The sequence below is a fragment of the Meles meles genome, chromosome 7 (genome assembly GCF_922984935.1).
Source record: "Meles meles chromosome 7, mMelMel3.1 paternal haplotype, whole genome shotgun sequence".
In the NCBI taxonomy this organism is placed as follows: domain Eukaryota; kingdom Metazoa; phylum Chordata; class Mammalia; order Carnivora; family Mustelidae; genus Meles; species Meles meles.
In genome coordinates, this window is record NC_060072.1 from 57,883,656 (window position 1) to 57,900,045 (window position 16,390).

The window sequence follows — 16,390 nt, forward strand, 5'->3', positions numbered from 1 at the left end:
GTCTCCTTTTGGCTGTACCCCTACCACCTCCCTATACCCTTAATGAATTTTAGTGAATATCTACATAGTGTGGTGGATAGACAAAAGATCATACAGGGGAGCTAGATTTTAGGAAAGTAAACTAAGGAAAAGGTGGATTTCCTAGATGATACGAGCTATCAAGCAAACAAGTTTTTTCTGTGCTCTTGTCCTTCTCTTCTCTTGATGGGTAGGTTACTGCCACGACAGATTTGTTGGGATCCCTCTCAAATTTGTTTTGTTAATATACCCACTTTCAGATTGAATTTTACTCTGTTCTCCCAATTCCCTTCTCTCCCCCCCCCCCCCCCCCCGCCAGGGGTGTCTACATTCTTTATTTTTATTTGTTTTTCACTTATATTAAAATGTTGGGAGGTCTGTGGGAGGCCATGAAATTTAATTTGCCCTGGGACCAAACACTCACCTAGAGATGTCTTTGTGGCCATTTGGACTACAGAAGAGAAGAAAGTGTTTTTATCTTTATGGCAGATTACTCAAAATAAGCTTTGTTGCCATCATAGCTCTAATGACTCTAGTCTTTTCCCCATAGTTATTTAAAATTATTGTCAAATTATTGTCAGGATTCAAAAATTTGACTGCAAGCTTTAACCATTCTGCTAGATTTGAGTACTTTGGGGCTTAGACTCTGTGGGGAAAGATCTTTAATTAGCCTTCTATAAATGGAAATTGACTATCAGGATTTAAGCAACTTAATTTTCCGGAAATTATAAAAATTGGCACCCTTTTCATGATAAAAGTACTGTGAAAGACACACACACACAAAAAAGGGCCTTGAGCAGACTTTTTTTTCTGGACTGAAATGGAGGCTTTCTTTCAAGCGAATTCCCTGATGTTTGCTGTGTGTGATTTGGCTCTATCTCTGTAACTGCTAATATGTGGCATGGACTTCAGGCTGTCTGGGATCTGGATGTACCCAAAGTCTGTATTGCAAGTCCGGATTCACAGGCATTGTGTTAACAAAACTGGCTTGCTGCCTTCTCTGTTTTCTGTGTCCTAAGCAGCTGCATTGTTTGTTGCAGCATATGCATTAGCTGTTGTCTGTGTTCAGTTTCCTGCAGACTGACAAAGTGGGAGGGGCTTTGTTTGATACATAGCTGAGTTTTCACTGTGTGAGTTCTTGAGTGCACATTGCAGCCATCTTAATTACACTTTAGTGCAACTGAGACAGTGCAGCTGTCTCAAAATGGCTGCTGACCTAGTCTTTGTAGCTGCTTAGGCAGCAACTATGCCAGTGAGGAGACTTGGCACATGCACCAGGACCAGAGGTAAGAACCAGTTACTCTTTATCTTTAAACATTTTAATTAAAAAATATTTGAATTTTACTGAATTTACATAGCAAGGTGAACTTAGAGCTTGCTTGCTAAGAAGTTGAAGTGTTTGCTTTAAGCTTCCTTTATGGACACAGTACATAGGATGGTGAGGTCAAAGGTTAAATTCCTGTAATTTCTCACCATCTTATGTACTGTCATTACCAGAACATTTGACCACTACAATAGTGTTTCTGGCCCTAATTGACTTAATGTTCTTTTTGTGTTGGATATTTTAGTTTGCTTGATATTTTTGGGTAGAAATTAAAAACAGTATATTTACTGAATAGTGTTTTTTTGTTTTGTTTTGGAAAGATGCCACAAATAAACCGTGTTTTGCATGAAGAAATTGTGTGTGTGTGTGTGTGTGTGTGTGTGTGTGTGTTTTGGAGCTATTGTTTGATAGCTTTCTGGGAAGAATGTTAATTTTCTGAATATAAGTCATAGTTACAGAAAGAAAAAAATTTTTAACACTGTTAGATTTTTTTTTTTGTACTGGGTTCTAATTCTTTTTCATTATGCTGCCTCCTCTTGGCCATTCAGTTCTTTCACATGTTTTAAGGGTGCTAACTTTTTATTCTAATTACTTTTTGCTTAAATTGTCATTCATATTCGAATTTTGAGTTTAGAAACAAGTTCACATCTAGGACTGGATACCCCTTTTCTTTCTCCTAATATATTTTAATGCAACAGAACTGAAATAATACTCAGTTGTTTTAGTTAATTGATATTAATTGTTGATGTCCACTTTAGTCTTAGTTTAAACCTGTGGTATATTTAAAAATAATGTATTTCAGTGATTTTGTTAATTTTGTTTCACAATTTTCAAAAAGCTTTAACATTCTGAACTTGAAACATTTATTGAGATATAGTAAGACTGTAGTCACCCAGAGAGTTAGGAGAATGAAATTCTTATTCACATAATATTTCAGATAGAAATTTTAAGCTCTAATATTAAATTGTTGTAATTACTAAAAATTTTTAATAAATGGTATAGTACATTTCTTCAGTTTTGTTAAGAATATTATGAATATATCCCTGACCAATATGACATAGAACAGTAAGTTTTGAACTTTCTAAGCACAGCAACTTTAGAAAGTAGCAAATTTTTGCACGTTAAATTCTTATGAAGGACCCCTATATTTAAAAGGGACACATGTGGTATTTTATTGTTTTGTATTTATTTTATAATTTAAAAGTGTAACATTTATTATAAACTTATTTATTAAAATGAGAACAATTAGGCTGTTAAGATGAAAAGAAAAGTCTGAAACCAGATCCTATATCACTGTTTTAATCTTGTTAGTGTCAGGATCTAGGTTGCTTAGCTGTAGAACTTCAGATGGTAAGTTAAGGAACTGTAGAATTCAGTTTGAAAAATATTCTAAAATGAGAATTTTTTTTTTTTTTAAAGACTTTATTTATTTATTTGACAGAGATCACAAGTAGGCAGAGAGGCAGGCAGGGAGAGGAGGAAGCAGGCTCCATGCTGAGCAGAGAGCCCGATGCAGGGCTGATGCAGGGCTCGATCCCAGAACCCTGGGATCATGACCTGAGTCAAAGGCAGAGGCTTTAACCCACATGGCTTTAACCCAGGTGCCCCTAAAATGTGAATTCTTTATGTTCTTTTTTAATTTCATGAAGTTAGAGTCTATATTTACACAATTTAACAGTTTGAAATTGCTACTTTGCCACAAAATTGTGTTTATATTCTAATTTTTTTTAACAAAATAATTTTTTTCTTCATCAATGATCACTTATTTAGTGGCTTCAAATATATTTGGGATCACTAGTTCAGCTTTGTCAATAGCTTTAGTGTGTTTTTTTCTCTTTCATTAGCTTACTACTTTGTGAAGTTGTTAGGACTCTTTTTATGTGATATAATGGTGGATTCTATTAACCTGAACATTACTTTATATAAATCCAGTAATATGAGCTTGCTCCCAAAAGAGAAGAAGTGTTGTGAGAGAGATTTTATCCATCGTGCCTTTCAGGTTTACCCTAGAGTGAGTATGACATAGGAAAAGTGAATGTGCTGTGCCCTTAATCATTATTATTTTTATGCTTCTTGTAGTATGAACAGCTTACTGTATTCAGATATTTCATTAAGTGCAAGCCACTACTCAGTTTGTTCTTTATTGCTAGAGGAAACTGGCTAGGTTGAAATTATTGAAAACTTATGTTGATCATCAGAGTAAGACCTTAGGGAAATTTCAATGATCCACTCTTTTTGCCTTTTGTTGTGGCTTATCAAGTTTACTTTTATTCTCTACAAGAACACTCCATTGATTATTACTTGTACATGGGGGAACATGGAATATTATTGCTAATTTTTTCAGTGCCATGTTGCATTTTTGCAACTATAAGCATAAACTGGACCTCCGTGGGATTATTACTTCTGGGATTTGTGACAGTTTTCAAATTGTCCATCCTGAATTCCAGACTGCCTATTGGGCTGAATAATTGAAGGCATGATAAATATGGGAGCTGGATAATTAAGGTTTAATGTTATTATTTTGTTATCTTTTGTTCTCCCTATGTGTTTATCCTTTTTCCTGAGCTATTTCATTAAGCATAAGCCTTTAAGGAAAATGTTGAGATAGTGAAAGAAATCGACTAAGAGTTCAAGCCTAAATTTGAGTTTTACTTCTCTTATATTGATCAACTCATTCCATTTTCTGACTTTTGTTTCCTCATCTGTAAAATGGGAAAAATTCCTATCTATATGGCGAGGATATGTGGAGAATCAGTTTACATAATGTTTCTGAAAAGTACCATGAAATAGTTTGCATGCTAATTTTCCAATAATATTTGAATGCCCTTCAGTTTTTTGTTTCTTAGATGTGTACTTTATCAAACGTGATTGGATCAGGGAATGTGTTATATTTAAACAGTATGGAAAATTTCACATATAACTCATGCTCAGAAGCAAGAAGTACTGACTAATATTAGTACATCCATAGCCACTTGATAGTATGTTGTATTCATGTTTGTACTGCTGATCGTATCCTGTTACATAGATTAGCCACCTTTTGCTGTATGTAGATAGTGACAGATACGTTTATTAAGTGAAGCTAATGTAGAATGTTGACATTACAGAATTAAGGAAGTGAAAGGGAGAAATGTTTCGATTCTAGTCTGAGTCATCCAAATATGCAGTGAGAAAATAATTTCTCTAAAGAGATGACTTGAATTCAGGGCCTAGAATTTTCTGTGTTTTGGTACATATGAGAATCTTAAGAAAATACAGTTTTCTTTCAGTAGCCACAAATTGGCAGCCAACAGATTTTATCCTTTAGCTCTTGCCCTGTTACTCTACTTGTTTAAGCTGTCAAATTTTACACAAAAATCTGGATGTTTCATCTCTGAAAATTAGAAGTTGGGCAGTGCTAAGAATGTATTTCTGCATCAGAAAAATAATCTTCAGTAGAGTACCTACTGTCTCCTTCAGATAGGGCCTATACAGTTCACATCTGGTCTTATTCACTAATTACATTACCTGCTGGGCCCCTATAAACTGTTCCTTTCAGATCCCTATCCTACTTATTTGACAGATTGCTGACAGCCTTTTATATTTAGAGTACAGCTTCTAACCTAGAAGAAAGTAAGCATAAGTAAAGTCCAGCTTACTTTACTTGGTAGGAGAGACTTCCTGCATAAAGACCATTTTCTCTTTAGAAGTTACGCAACCTTTGCCAATCTTCAGCTTTGTCCTGATTTCTCTGTATTAGAGAAATATGGTGCTGATTGAAGGAGATCCAGAGACATCAGCAAAAAGTGGCAATAGGATGAAAGTGAAGAGATTAAAGAAATATTAATTAGAAACATGAATACCTGGAGGTCTTTTAATGTCATAATAGGTTCTCTTTCCTTTAAATGTTATGATGGTGTTAAAGACATCACTGTTTATGATATTGATGTTAATGATGATACTGCATAAGAAAAAGTATATTCAAGATACACAGTTTACTGAACAGGTAAATGAAATACATTTTATAAAAGACTTATGTCTAAATTGGTTGAGTTGAGAAGTCTTAGCACTAAAAATGAGAAAGTTGGTAGTAGAAAGTTTTCTTAACTGCATTAGACTAATTTTAGAGGCCATTATAAGCTTACTTTTGTTTAAAGTTTGCTTCTGTTTACATAACACTCACTGTCTCAACTTTGTTGAGACTACTTTGATGATGTAGGAAACATGGTAGTTTATGATCATGATATGATATGATTTTCAATTCCACATTTTCTAGAGTGAAAGCCAGTTCTTAGCATTCATGTAATACCATGACATTGCTGACTCCAGGGAAATGTTACTTTTTTGGAAAATGGCTTTAAGTTAAAGCAGAAACTTCAGTGGAAATTGAAAAAACACTTAACTTGCCCAGGAAACACTGACTCTCCTGCTTTCCGAACTCTTCACACTCCCAAAAGAGATAGTGATTTGGGAGAAGCTTAAAGTCTATTCAAATCAGGATTTTTTTTTTTTTTAATCGCTTAAGTTAGAACTTTCACAGAATTCTCTATTAGTAATTTGTAGCATTCTGTTCTTAGTCGTTAATGTGTTAATATGGAAACGATGAAAACAATGCTTGTTGACACAGTGAATCCTTTTAGTGTAATGAAGAAGGAGTTTAACACCATATCTGAGGAGTTGTTTCTGCATCTGTCTAAGGACTTTCGCCCTTCTTGTAGTAAACCAGGTGCTACTGCCCAGGAGAGACATGTGACCTATTGCTCTCCTTTGCTAAAATGGAAGTGTCATGGCATGCATTGTGGAAGCTACTAGTATAGAAGTCAGGAAATGATTATTTTTGTCTGGTATGGCTATTAAAAATTATATCGTTTTGGATACATGGCCATTCTGCATTAAAAGAGAGAGGCCTTTGGATTTTGATTAAATAAAGAGCCAGGGAAGAACACAGACTTTGGAATCAGTCAAGGTGAACTCATTTTCTTTGACCAACTAGTTAGACATTTATATAAGAAATGTATATATAATGCTGGATGTATAATGCCTATTATAAGTAGTCTTTTTTTTTTTTTAAGATTTTATTTATTTATGTGACAGATCACAAGTAGGTAGAGCAGCGGGCAGAGAGAGAAAGGAGGAAACAGGCTCCCTGCTGAGCAGAGAGCCCCATGCGGGCCTTGATCCCAGGACCCTGGGATCATGACCTGAGCTGAAGGTAGAGGCTTAACCCACTAAGCCACCCTGGCGCCCCGCCCAGTCAGTCTTATGCATTATTTTTTATGGGAAGAAGCTAGTTGCTTATTTTCAGACTTTAGTTTTCGTATCTTTAATATGGGGATAAAGTCTGCCATATAGAGTTGATAATTGGGATTTAAATGAGCATAATATTTATACATTTAGTGGGGTGTGGGACACAAATTATGTATTAGTAAATACTGGTTGTTTTTTCCTTATACGTTTCCCTCTGGCACAAATTTCTTTTGTTTTGTTTTTAATCGTTATGGTATTGGGGAGAAATCTGGGCTACTTGGATACTTTAGAAAAGGATCTTTAGGGTGAGGGGTTTTTAGGGGTCTGGCTGATTTGTAGTAAAAATGCTGAAAGCAAGGTGTTTATTTATTTTTATTTTTTAAAAGATTTTATTTATTTTTTTGACAGAGAAAGAGAGAGAGCACAAGCAGGTGGAGAGGCAGAGGGAGAGGGAGACTCTCCACAAAGCAGGGGAAGCCCAAGATGGGATTCCATCCCAGGACTCTGGGATCATGACCTGAGCCAAAGGCAGTGGCTTAACCAACTGAGCCACCTAGGCATCCCAAGCAAGGTGTTTAAATCTCAAAGTGAAGACTTTAAAGAGCTTGAAGGGGATACAATAAGAATTCTCTGGTGCTAAGGCAGTATGTTAGAGTGAAAACAAAAATGGATTTTGAATTGATCAATTGATTCAACAAATTTAATAAACATTTATTATGTACCTGTTAGTTGCCAGGTTCTGTTTTGATGTCTGGCATACAAGATCCCTGCACTCTAGCAGCTTACACTGGGGCAGGGGAAATGGGAGGATAGATAATAAATACGAGAAGGTTAAATTACCCCAGGGATTGAGAATCCTGGGGGTAGGGTAGAATAGGTAGCGAATGGCTTGGTGAACACTACCAAAATGTGATCTGTGGTGGATGAGTTCAAGGTCAGTTCAGATTAGTTTGTTTATTCTTGATCTTCCATGAGGTAAGAACTGAAATTAAGAATGCCTAGAAATTTTTGTATCAATCTGATAAAGTAACTTTATATCAGTTGGGTCAAATAATAAAAATAATCGAGTCATACATTTTATATGCTTTCTCTTTATTTCACCTTCCAATTAATTCATTTTCGTTGAATTTATAAAAGTGTTGATCTTTGATGGATTTGAGCTAAAACATTGGTTCTTTACCATTATTAATTTGCAAAGCACTGAGCTAGATTAATAACTAACATTGTTGGTTGGCACTTCAGTAAGCAAGTTGTAGAGAATTTAAGCTTCTTATGATTAATTTAGTATTAGGTCATTATTTAATTTATTCAGCTTAATAAATAGTTGTTACATACATTATATTTTATGCTGGATTAAATGATTTTAGGTCCTTTGATTTTAAAGTACTTTTATTCAAAGATCTGGATGCATAAAATAGGAAGAGAGAGAGGGAGGACACAGCTAACAAAATTAAAACCAGAAGGAATACAATACTTGGATGATTTCCAGCTGTGAGATGTTATGATCAATAGCCAAATGTTACTTAAAAGGTAAATACTATGTGAAATGACACCGTATTATATATATTTGTTTCTGTTCCTTCTGTTCCTCTGTGATCCTTCTGATCACAGAGTACGGATTCTGAAAAGAATATGTAATTGAGGAAATTCATTACTGCTTATCAAAGGCAACATTTAGGATTATGCATGCATTAGAAGTCTACTATTTACTGTTGATGTGTGATAACTTTTCCCCCTAATTTAGAGCTCCATTGTCTTTATTGTGTAATAGGGATAGCTTAAGAACAATGTTTTATTTTTTTTCTTAAAGATTTTATTTATTTATTTGACAGAGAAAGAGATCAGAAGTAGGCAGAGAGGCAGGCAAGGGGGTGGGGGAAGCAGGCTCCCCGCTGAGCAGAGAGCCCAGCCCCATGCAGGACTTGATCCCAGGACCCTGAGATCATGACTTGAGCCAAAGGCAGAGGCTCAACCCACTGAGCCACCCAGGTGCCCCAAGAACGATGTTTCAAAACAGCTGAAAATATGGGGCACCTGGGTGGCTTAGTTGGCTAAGTGTCTGCCTTTGGCTTAGGTCATGATTCTGGCGTCTTGGGATTGAGCCCACGTGGCGCTCCCTGCTTAGTGGGGAGCCTGTTTCTCCTTCACCTCTTCAGCTCCCCCTGCTTGTGCGCTCTCTCTCTCATATAATAAATGAAAAATCTTAAAAAAAAAAAAACCACAGCTGAAAATAAGATTAAAAAATAAGGAACAGGGACACCTGGGTGGCTCAGTCAGTTGGGGGGTCCAACTCTTGATCTTGGCTCAGGTCTTGATCTTGGGTTGTGAATTTGAGCCCCACATTGGGTCCTACTTTAAAAAAAATAAGGAACATATTTTGGATAACCCCTGGTTAGCATATTAAGTACTACTTTTCATATTACTGTCATTTTAGATGTGGCATTAGTTTCTAAATTGTTATTTGAAAATGAAATTTGGTATATTTAGACTCACTAAAATAAGTGGAAAAATAGAAGTGAAGAGATAGAATTATGTATTAGTAGGTGATAAAGCAATTACTGAAAAAAAATTTAAACGAAGGACTTCATAGGCAATGGCTCAACTCTTGCTCAGTCAAATCTGGCCAATTGAAACAACACAAGAATGATTTAGGGTAAGTAAGAATGTGCTACTGACAAAATACATTCTTGTTTAGATATTTGTAACTTAACATGTGTGAGTTTATCAAAAACTTTAGTAATATTAACTAGTGGTAAATACGTTGAATTACTAATCACTGTACTAGTGATGCTTGAATATGCATTAAGTCTTACTATTTGGTGACATGTAAAGCATTGTGGTTCTAAGAGCAAATGTATTTAATGATCATTATTTAAGTAATTAACAGAATTTGAAAGGTGGCTGTAGAGTCAAATGAGGACAGCCTTTAGTTAATGTGAATTATAATTTGTATTTTTAATGACTTAAAAATAACAGTTACTGGATTTATGTAATATTTTGGTCTATGTCACAAAAAACTAAGGCTTTTGAATATCTCTGGGTGTTAAACATGTTTTGGTGTGGTGGGGGGTAAAATGTCACTTACATAAGAATTATAAATTGATTTTCTCTCATTACCTGGATTTGAATCGTTGGTAAATAGGTAACTAGATATATTCTAGAACCAGTCAGTGCCTGTTGGGGAACGAATGGGGGAGGGTTTACTCAGCAGTATTCTTTAGTTTGGTCATGAAATGAGGACTGCTTTATGTAAATTGTTCTTACTGGTGCCAGCTAGCTGTAACTGCAGTCTGGCTCTGCTAGGGCAGCAAATAATATGTGTCATGGATTTTCTGTTTGGAATGTATAAGAATTCAGCCTTTAGGACTGAAAGAACAGAGTTGATGCTTTAAAATAAGAGTACTGAGACTTCCACAACTGACAATATGTGGAATAATGAGAAGCTATAAGCCTTTGAAGCTTTCAGTTCTGTTTTTATAGATTTATGCCTACTGATACTATTGGGTAATATGTGGGAGGTACTTAACTGCACACAGTTGCTGCAGTCCTAATAGTTGGCAGAATAGAAAGCAGTACAAAAGAATTCTGATTCTAGGCATCTTTACTTGCAACAGTCCTTTGGAAGATGTACTTTGTGTGTTCTGTGAGCTTCATTGGCATACTGTCTGACGTTTTTTGGCTTTTGTGGTTAATGGGATGTTTGCTGCACAAACTATACAACAGATGTGAATCACTGTTTGAAAGGAATTTTAATATGTAGCCAATCTACTGTATTCCTGTTTTTTTTTTTTTTAATGAATATGAACCAAGCAAGGAATTTAGGCTCAAGAAGGCTGTTCTAGAAGTCTGCATTAGTTTTAACTGCTTATACAAATGAACTAAGTTGCAGTGGTTTACAGAAGAGGAAGTCCTTTTCACAATATCGAGCTACCCACAGGTAAGAGATTCAGGTCCTTTTTTTTTTTTTTTTTTTTTTTTGTGACTACCCCCACCTCCCACCCCTGATCTGTCTCTCACCTTTGAAAGGTTTTTTGGTTTGTTTTAATTATAGTTACTCCAGGATTGGTAGACTGTTTATTGTAAATTTTCAGGAGATTTTGAATACCATATTTGGATTTTATCTTTTAAAAAATAATTTTCACTTTTATAATTTTCCTTAAGTTTGTATTGAAATGAACTAGCATTGGGCTTCACATATGAACATTACTCATGTATACAATATGTTCATATTACATAGAAATCAGTTTTAGACCTCTTTTCATTATAGTCCTGTTGCTGTGTTTTCAGTTGTAGTGACACCAACTGGTACATACAGAGAAATGACGTTTTGTAACCTTACTAAACTATAAAGTTTTAGAGTAAATGTACCACTTTGAATTCATCATCAAAATCTGACTGCTTTTGTTTTCACAAATGATATACATTAGATAATGTATATTTATACATATAACATGGTCAAGTTTTCCAGTCCCACCCTTATGCTTTCCATTTCCACATATTTAAACTTAACACCATCTTAACAAAGTGAACTTAAGTTTAAAACTAAAATGAATATTAGAAATTTTAATATTTTATTTCTTAGATGAAGGTTGCAGAGGCACTTGTTAAATAATTTTTTTGGTATGCTTGAAAAATTGCGTACAGAAAACCATTATCTCATTGAAATAAAAGAAGCATGCAACATAAGAATATAGAACCATACTATAAAGGTATAAAGATTTATGTTTATAAAGAGTGCAAGTTTTGTGTCTGCTAATATCAGTATGGCCAGTGATAAAATCTATTATTGATTGATATAATTTTGGAGGATGAATGTGGGTAGGTGACAAAGCAAAGGGTGATAGTGAGGATAGCTTCGAGAAATAGAGGAGGAAAGGAATGGTATTATGCAGTTCTTTGCTTCCCTTTTAAGAAGTTAAACATGAGGATCTTTCTGCAACTTAAAAGTGTTAGTTTAAATGGGACTTTCAGTTCTCTAGACTCTGAAAGGCCATTGGCCATTTATTACTACATGCTTGGGTACTTAAAAGCTAGAGGCCAGCTAGATTGAGTGTGATAGAAGCCACACTCATGTTTCAGGAGTACAGACTGTTTCCTTTTGCCTTTTGACAGTGTTGCTTAGGCTTTTGAAAATTACTGTTCTAATACATGTTTTGTTGAAGTATAAAAATTTATATGTTTGTAGATGTGTGTTTCATTTGAGTAAACAACTTCACTAGAATCAGAGAAATGTTGATACTAGAAAGATACCAATTTTGGTTAATTTACCAAAGGTTGGATTGGGAGAAGGGCATGCTTCTCTTAGTGTGGAGAACACACATATCTAAAACTGTTGGGAAGTTTTCATACTTTTCTAGAATGTTAGATTGGGAAGGTAGTTGAGACAGCCTGAGGGGTTTTATTTATAGGTAAAGAGGCAAGGAGTTAGACCAAAGTAGCATTCAATAAATATTCAGTTGGGGATCACAGCAAAGCAAGAGGAGGGAAAGTTGCAGAGAGTTTTCTGTAGATACAAATAAACATAAAGGGTTTATGTAAGACAAAGATAAATGTCTTGAGGATAAAGATGTGTTGTTTTTGAGACTATTGAAGTTGAGTATGAATGATCCAAAAATCTGAAGGATAAATTTTGAGTTTGCAGTTTTTGTGTTCCTCTTAGGCAACAAAATTTATTGGCAAGTAATGTTGAATAACAAAATCTTGAAAGTGCAATAGACTTAGGTGGTCAAGTAGTTGTAACATCACACTTCCTACAGGAGCCTACTGTTTATTATTCCTAACAGTTAATTATCTAGTTTCTGCTTCAACATTTCTAATGACAGAAAGGAGAGTCTCTAACTTCATATGGTAATTAATTATTTCTTTTGTTGGACATCTGACCAAATCAATATTTGTTGATTTTGAGGAGGAATTGGCCTTTCATTGCACTTGTCTCTCTGCCTGCCTCTTTTCCTATATATCTGGTTTACACACATGATAGATCTGCACTATTTAAAGAAAGCCATTAAAATTCTCTTGTTTTCTAGGCTAAATATCCTCCATTTTCCCAATGGTTTCCTCATACAACATGTTGTTCTAGGTCATTCTTTAGCCTGGTCATCCTGTTTGTCTTACTGTTTCTTTAAGAATCCCTCTTTATCTGAGTCACTCAAAACTAAATGTAATACTAAAAAATGTCTCCCTTTCCTTAGACTGTGTGCTTCTGTTCTGCAGCTTAAGTTTGTGTTGACATTTCTAGCAGCCACCTAGCACTGTTGAATTTTATTGAGTTTGCAGTAAGTTCAGATCCCTCAGTATTTTTCACACATACCATTGATAATCTTTAATATAACTGAATATTTGAACCAAGTGTATTGCTTTGTATTTGTAGACATCTTCTTTATAATTTCTAATATTCTTTATTATGGTTTTTTCAATTTTCCTTGATTTATTTTCTACTTTTATTAGTTTTTTTTCCCCAAAGAACTGGCTATTGGTTTTATTGTTGGGTTTTCTCTCATTATTTTTGCTTTTATTATGATTCCTTGCTTTGAGTTTGTACTTTTCCTCCTTTACTAGCATTTTTGAGTTTGTGTTTTTTTTTATTAATATGTGTGGTCTAAGGCTATCACTTTTCCTCTGAGTTATTTCACCACTGATTTCCTCCTTAATCCAGTATATATATTTTTTTAATCTATAAGGAGATCCGTTTTTTGTCATTTCGTTGTTGCTCATCTAACTCTGTTATCTTATGGCTGAGGATGTGGCTTTGTGTGATTTTTTTTTTTTTTTTTGTCTTTGAATTTATTATTTCCTTGATACCACATTAATGTATGTTGGATGTGTTCATGAAAAATGCATATTCTGGGTTTGTTGGATATACAGTTCCATTTTTCTATTAAGAAATACATGCATTATTTATATTACTTACATTTTCTTCATCTGTAGATTTTATAATGAGGTGTGTTTCTCTGTGGATTTACTAGTTTCTTCCTGAAATTTTTTAAACCTATTTTTGTTTCATGTGATTTGAAGTGATGTACTTTTATCTACAGGAAATATATTTTTTTTGTCCAGCAACTTGATCTTCAATTTGAATCATTTTTTACATGTTATATATAGGTTTTATATATTTTATCTTTTTTTGGTTAACATTTGCTTAGTGTATCATTTTCTGTCCTTTGAATTTTTAACCTTTCTATGCTATTTTATTTTAAGTTGTGTCTTTTGTTTATAAGGCATATGTGCTATTTTTGTCACTTTACCCAGTTTGAAACCTGGTTAAGTTTCTGACTGAACTGACAGTTTTCTTTAATTTTGCCCCACATTTCACAGCCCCTAAGTCTGCTAACTCCCATCATATAATTATCTGGGATTTTTATTCTAGACTATTTATTTTAAAGATGATGGATCTTCAGTTATTTCAGCCAGCCCATGAGTTTTACTTGTTTTTTGGAGCATTGGTGATTCCTTTGGAGCATTATATGAGTTCCCTAATTTGAGTTCTTCCCCCATTTATTAGGGTCTTTTGATGTCTTGAATTTGTACTATATTTTTATGTAATTGTTTTAGCAAGGGACCATTTCTTCAGTCTTTGCTCAGAAATAATATCTTTATTTCTTTATCCTGTTGATTGCTAGTTTTTCTGGCAATAGAATTCTAGGCTAAAAATAACCTTTCCTCTGAACTTTGAGGATATTGTTGTTTATTTTAGCATTCAGTATTGCTGATGACAAGTCTGATGTCATTTTAATTCTTCCTCCTTTGTAGTTAACTGATCTTTTACTCTTAAGTTATGAATATTTCCTCAAATTGGTTTTCTGAAGTCTTCACACATTATGTCTAGGTTTTAGTTTTTTTCTTGTTGTTGTTGTTTGTTTTTTTGTTTTTTGCTTGTTTTAATTTAGTCTGTTTTGGTATAATGAGCAGACCTGTTCTATGGAAAGCATATATACACTTTAAAAAAAAAGATTTTATTTATTTGTTTGATAGAGAGAGGTAGCGAGAGAGGGAACACAGGCAGGGGGAGTGGGAGAGGGAGAAGCAGGCTTCCCAGTGGAGCAGGGAACCCTACGTGTGGCTCGATCCCAGGACCCTGGGATCATGACCTGAGCTGAAGGCAGCCACTTAACAACTGAGCCCCAGTGCCCCTTTTTATATACTTTTTAAAATTTAACTCTGTGAATTCTGTTTCTTATTTTCTTCTATTCTTAGTTCTTTTTTCTAAAATTCATCTTCAGTGAAACTTACTGCTTCTAGAAATGTTCCCCATCTCTTAGCTTTTCTGTTTTAACTTTGTGTAATATTTTGAGAGGACATTGGGTCTTGATTACCTATGTCTCACTTCAGCTATGTCCATGCAGCTCTTGTTTTGAATTTCTAAGATTTCAGATTCATTTCTTTTTTTTTTTTTTTATCTTGATTTATAATTTTTTTTCCCCTTTTTATTAATTTTTTCAGCGTAACAGTATTCATTCTTTTTGCACAACACCCAGTGCTCCATGCAAAACGTGCCCTCCCCATCACCCACCACCTGTTCCCCCAACCTCCCACCCCTGACCCTTCAAAACCCTCAGGTTGTTTTTCAGAGTCCATAGTCTCTTATGGTTCGCCTAGATTCATTTCTTTTAATATCTGCTTGTTCTTGTGGGTATAGTACCTTTTCAGAATATTTAATATATTATTTTAAAATGTTTTCTGTTCATTCTACTAAGTAACTAGTTCTTTTGTTTGAAGGGTTTGGCATCTATTTGTGATTATACTCATTTTTGTATTTGAGATTTCTTGATTTACTTGGGGTCGATGCTGACTGAAATGATTGTGAGGGGTTGGGAAGTGGTACTTGTAACTTGCTGCTTAAGGGAAATGCTGGGAATTTATCTTTTGGATTGTATCTTCTCTTCTCTGTCTCTTCTGGAGTTTAGTGTCTGGGTGGGTCAACTAATTACACGTATAAATGTCGTTGCTACTCTGGCTTATTATTAGCATGGAGGAGATTGGAGAAGTGGAATGAGTTTAACTGTTAAGATACAAGTTACATGAATATATCTCCATTGTGAAAGTTCGAACTGGCACATTTAAGTAAAACTTGGTATTTATATTCCTTTGTTTTTTGCCATATCAACCACTATAAACTGGTTAGGCTTTTATCCTTCCAGACTTTAAAATATCACTTGCGGCCTGTATTAATGTTTAGAAATGATATTTTGTGTGTGTCTGTTTAACAAAATGGCATATAAAACCTGAAAGCAATTTATTGTCTACTTATGTATCTGAGTACTTTCTATTTTATTATCCCATTTAACCCCTGTAATATTTTAATGAGAAGTGGTATGAGGAGAGGCCGTGTTAGAGTTTTAGTTTCGTAGTTGAGGATACTGAGGCAAAGAAGGGATATATTATTGAACAGGTAACTTAGCTAGGAAATGATAGTACCAGTATTCAAAAAGGTTTGTCTGGCTTCAGCTTTTTGCATTAAGAATTCTGCGCTGCTCTGTTGTACACTTTATATTCATGCACATGACAGAAATCTACATTCTTAACTTTTAGTGTTCTTTGGTGAGCATTCCCCACAGTATGTTTTGTTTGTTTGTTTGTTTAGTTTTCCAGGTTGCTAGTCTTTTAATTCTATTTGTATTGTTTTGCCAGTTTGGAAAAAGGCTTCACCTAAATTACCATCCTTAGTTCTTAGTAACAGTCCTGTGATCCACTGTTTTTCTTTTCTTTTCTTTTTTGAAAGATTTTATTTATTTATCAGAGAGAGAGACAGAGAGCATAAGCAAGGGGAATGGTGGCAGAGGGAGAAGCAGGCCCCCTGTTCAGCAGGGAGCCTGATGCAGGGCTCGA

The 16,390-nt window shown here is 34.7% G+C and overlaps 1 protein-coding gene across 5 annotated transcripts in view; it reads left to right on the top strand.

Annotated features, from left to right (window-relative positions):
• The window catches only part of LOC123946248 (activating transcription factor 7 interacting protein), a 120,235-nt gene that overhangs the window by 16,690 nt on the left and 87,155 nt on the right, over nucleotides 1-16,390 (top strand). For 3 of the 5 annotated variants that reach the window (XM_046011655.1, XM_046011650.1, XM_046011652.1), the window contains exon 1: nucleotides 1,115-1,304. The exons of 1 other annotated variant lie outside the window; for it this stretch is intronic. Coding sequence is in view for 2 of the 4 variants with exons in the window: in XM_046011650.1 (XP_045867606.1) it covers nucleotides 1,288-1,304 (17 nt within the window). In the remaining 2 variants the exon portion in view is untranslated. Of the gene's footprint in view, nucleotides 1-1,114; nucleotides 1,305-10,375; nucleotides 10,503-16,390 lie in introns of those variants that run through there. One more of the 5 variants, XM_046011654.1, reaches the window with a different exon arrangement.